The sequence below is a fragment of the Alligator sinensis genome, unplaced genomic scaffold, assembly GCF_000455745.1.
Source record: "Alligator sinensis unplaced genomic scaffold, ASM45574v1 scaffold2139_1, whole genome shotgun sequence".
Taxonomy (NCBI): Eukaryota; Metazoa; Chordata; order Crocodylia; family Alligatoridae; genus Alligator; species Alligator sinensis.
The window spans coordinates 22,489-26,533 of NW_005843798.1; the positions used below are offsets into that span (position 1 = coordinate 22,489).

Genomic DNA, 4,045 nt, shown 5'->3' on the forward strand with positions numbered 1-4,045 from the left:
ATCTGAACCTGGCTCTCTCCTCATCACCGCATGCTCAAAGAGTGCCCTGCCTCCAGAGGAAACTCCAACCACCTCTGGATGATGCGTGTGAGTAAGCTACTCGAGATCCGATTAGATATTTAGCTTCAGTAACTCAGATGCAGGATCAAAAGGCTACCTCAGCCCTACGGGTTTGCTCTATGGGATTCCTCTGATATTCCTCTGATATTCCTATGATACTGCTCTACCTTTTACCCTGTTTGCGCCCTACCCCTGTAATCAATAAAGTTCTCCTTTGTGACCGGTGTGGGAGACTTATTGAGGGGTAGGTCTAAATTATGCCGAGGAGGCCCCTTAGGTCTGTGGACTAAGGGCGACTTTCCTATTAAGCCCCTGACTTGGGGAAGTGCCCCAAGTGCTTGTACTGGGTCTAGCACCCATTGGACGATCAGGCCTGTGTTTTCCAAGGTACGCAGAGCCAGAAGTGAGTCCAGAGCCTTGGATGGTGGCAGCGGGACCCCCAGGCTAGCGGGTGTGCTCCAGGGAAGGGGTCGGCCGGACGGGAGGCACCCTAGGGAGGCACTCGGAGCCTGGAAGGTGGTCGGGTGCAGGGAGGTGGGCGGCTCAATGCAGGAGCGCCCTCTACTGGCCCGCCACACTTGCATCCTGTGGGGATTGGGAGTCATGTTGGGTGCTTGACTACTGGTGTCATGCTGATTGCCCTCTGGGCAGGCAGGGCCAGAAATTGTGGAAGTGCTCAAGGGAGTGAAGAGCTCCGGGACACTGCACTTGAATGTGACTGGTCCAAATACAAGAAGCTCTCAGATGGTGAAGGCTGATCCCGTTGGAGTTTCCCTCCATGCACATGAGGTTTCCAGGTTGCAACTTCCCTGATCTGAGTTGTTGAAATTGTGCGATGTTGATAAAAACCTTCTTCCCCTTTTTGTGCAGCCCCGGCCCTGCTCTGTGTCACTGTGTCTCTGGCACAGTAATACGTGGCGGTGTCTGCGGCTGTCAGAGAGCGCAGCTGCAGGGAGAACTGTTTCTGGGAGGTGTCTGCCGAAATCGTTACCCGGCCTTGCAGGGAGGAGGCATAGTCTGTGTACCACCTGCTATAAGAGGTGCTATAATAGGTGCGTCCTATCCACTGCAGCCCTTGGCCTGGAGGTTGCCGGATCCAGGTCCAGGCATTCCCACTACTGAGAGATTCACCGGAGACAGTGCAAGTCAGGGTGAGGGTCTGTCCAGGTTTCACCACCCCTGGGCCAGACTCGACCAGAGTCACTGCAGACACGGCACCTGGGAAAAAGCAGTAAAGAAGGCAGAGAGTTAGCCACCGATGCAGTCCCTTTACTGGTTGCTGATGTTGCCCCCTGCCCCCCGGACACTCACTGGAGAGAGAAGAGATCAGGGCAATCACAAGTAGGGTGGTCTCCATGTTGATTTTCATAGAGAAAGAAGCTCCCAAAAGGCAATAGGGGACAGGGCCAGGGATCTGCAGAGGCTGAGGCTCCTTGGATGAGGGTTTGCTATTTAACCAGCCAGCCCTGGGCAGGGATTTGCATGTGGCTTCCCCAGGGTGCATATAGGAGGTTCTAGGCTCTGAGCACTCAGTACATGATGGATGCCCCTGTGGGGCCAGAACTGCTGTCTGCTTTGTGCTATAGAAGTTGTGCTCCACTCAGTGCACACAGCCCCTGAGCTCATGTTCTCTGGGGGGGCAAGGAGTGTCTGGAAGACAGGACACTGAGAGATGGGGCTTTGGAGATCCCCTTTGTGCAGGGTGGGGAGTGCACCATGTCTCCGATGAGAGAAGCTCCCAGGAGAGGTACCTTCAGGTGGACTTCACTGTGCTCTGGGGTCAGACCTCCTGGGCTGTGCCTGGCTGGGACCCAGAGCTTCCTGGACATGCCCTGAGCATCTTCAGTGGAGGTGGCCATGCCCAGAAGCCTGGGAAAAATGGAGGAACTCCTGGGGGGAAGGAGCCAGTGGTTCTGGGAAGGTCTGGAGAGGCTGGGAGAGAGGCAGGGAGTAAGGAACTGGGAAGGCAGATCTGCTGTGAGCATTTGAGGCCTTTGCTGGAAACCAACTGAGGTTAGATATTGGTGTCTCACATCCCCTTTATCAGTTTCCCCCTTGGCTGCTGCTGGTTTTGGGAGTTCCTGGGGGCTGTGAGGGTCTGTCCTGGGGCCACTTCCCATCCTGTACAGCCCCTGCTTTGAACAGAGCACTGGCTGAGGCCCAGGGGCTGTGGGTTGTCTCCTGGGACTGTCTAGACCAAGAGGGCAAGAGAAGGCTACTGCAGTTAAGGGGTGTTTCCCCATTGCATCTCCCCCATCAGGCTATGAGGAGGCCACGGAGTGGGCACTGAGAAAGGGAGTGGGGAAGGCAGAGAGCAAGGAGCTGCTGGCTTCACATGTCTCTAAGCTGTGTACAGAGAATGGCATTTGGGAGAAGACAAGTGAGGAACAAGCTGTCCTTTTCATCTAGGTTTTCGTTGCATGAGATCCACTTCCACTTTAACACTGGCCCAGTGCTGGCAGGAGTTTGCAGACCCTCCTGCCACCTTTACTTGGACATAGATGGAGCTTTTGGTAGTGGAGACTGAATGAGGAACATGGGTACCAGGAGTTTTGACCATAACCAAGGAGTGTAGTTTGATGCAGCTTAAGCTGTCCAAGTCCAGTGACATGGGAAAAGAGTGGGGAGTCTCTTCTCTTGTTCCTGCCTATTTGTCCTGATCAGGCACCTTCATATTCACTCTTGGTTTGGCAGGGACTTTGGATGGAAAAATCTCACTGCTCTTGGTTGTGTTGGGCTCCCTGCACTGTGCAAGGTCCCCTTCCTCTTTGTGCCCTGTCCCTCTTTGCTCTGTGTCACCGTGTCTTGTGGCTCAGTAACAGGTGGTCATGTCTGCTAGGGTGAGGGAGCTCAGTTGCCAGGGGAGATGATCTTTGGACTATGGCTCAGAGATGCTCATCAAGCCCTGGGGAGTGGAGTTGGAGATGGTGTTTCTCTGATCTTTGTCATTTCCCACCTGCTCCAGGCCTTTCTGTGGAGTCAGAGCTTTAATGCAGGACCTGGTGCTGGCTAACAGACCAGGGTGAGCTCTTTCCTTCCCCAGGTGACATCTATCCACCCACCCATGCATCTGCACATATTGGATCTGTCTGTCTTTCTCCTTGTTCTACAGCTCCTCATCTTTTTTTCCTTCTCCTCAGTGTCATGATGGGCCGAATCCACTCCAGCCCTTGGGTACCGTGTTGTCCTGCACTAAACCCTTGCCCAGGGGTCAGTTAGTGGGTGCTTGGATTTGAGTGAAACCGGTAGGCACTGTGGTGCCTCTAGCCAGCTTCCCCTTTTTGCACAGCCCCTGCTCTGCTTTGTGTCACGGTGGCATCCTGGCACAGGAGTACATGGCGGTGTCTGCGGCTGTCAGGGAGCGCAGCTGCAGGGAGAACTGGTTCTTGGAGGGGTCTGTGGAGATGGTGATTCGGCTCTGGAGATGAGAGGCATAGTCTGACCTGCTAGTTGAATATTGATACCCCATCCACTCCGGCTGCTTCCCAGGAAGCTGCCGCATCCAGCTCCAGTAGTAGCTTCCCGTGATGGAGACACTGGAGACAGTGCAAGTCAGAGAGAGGGTCTCTCCAGGCTTCAGCACCCTTGGGCCGGGTTGGACAAGTGTAACTGCAGCAAGGGTATCTGGAAAAAGAAGACCAAGGAAAGAGAGACTCAGCCACCAACTAAGTCCGTGAACCAGCCCTTTCCCCTTCCTCCCCCTTGGAGGCTCACAGCTGGGAGTAGAGAGCAGGGAAAGGAGCAGCAGCAGAGATGTCATCGTTGTTCCCAATAAGTGAGGGAGACCCTCCCCCTGAACAGTCAGGACAGAGGCTAGGTAGGGACTGAGTCTGTAGGATGTGGGGCTGTATTTACCCAGGAGTCCCTGGATAAGACTTTGCATGTGGGTTCCCCTGGCAGATAAGAGAGGAGAGCACTTGGCTCCTGCCTGCCCTGTGGAACTTGTGGCAAGGAGATGCATCCCCCTAAATTGAGGCACAGAGTT

At 54.6% G+C, this 4,045-nt stretch overlaps 1 gene segment (V, D, J or C); it reads right to left on the reverse strand.

Moving 5' to 3' along the window:
• Positions 1 to 3,367: 3,367 nt before the first annotated feature.
• LOC112548940 overlaps positions 3,368 to 4,045 on the reverse strand; it is a 4,359-nt gene continuing 3,681 nt past the window's right edge. Inside the window, 1 exon segment of the V gene segment in view lies at positions 3,368 to 3,596. Coding sequence covers positions 3,368 to 3,596 — 229 coding nt within the window.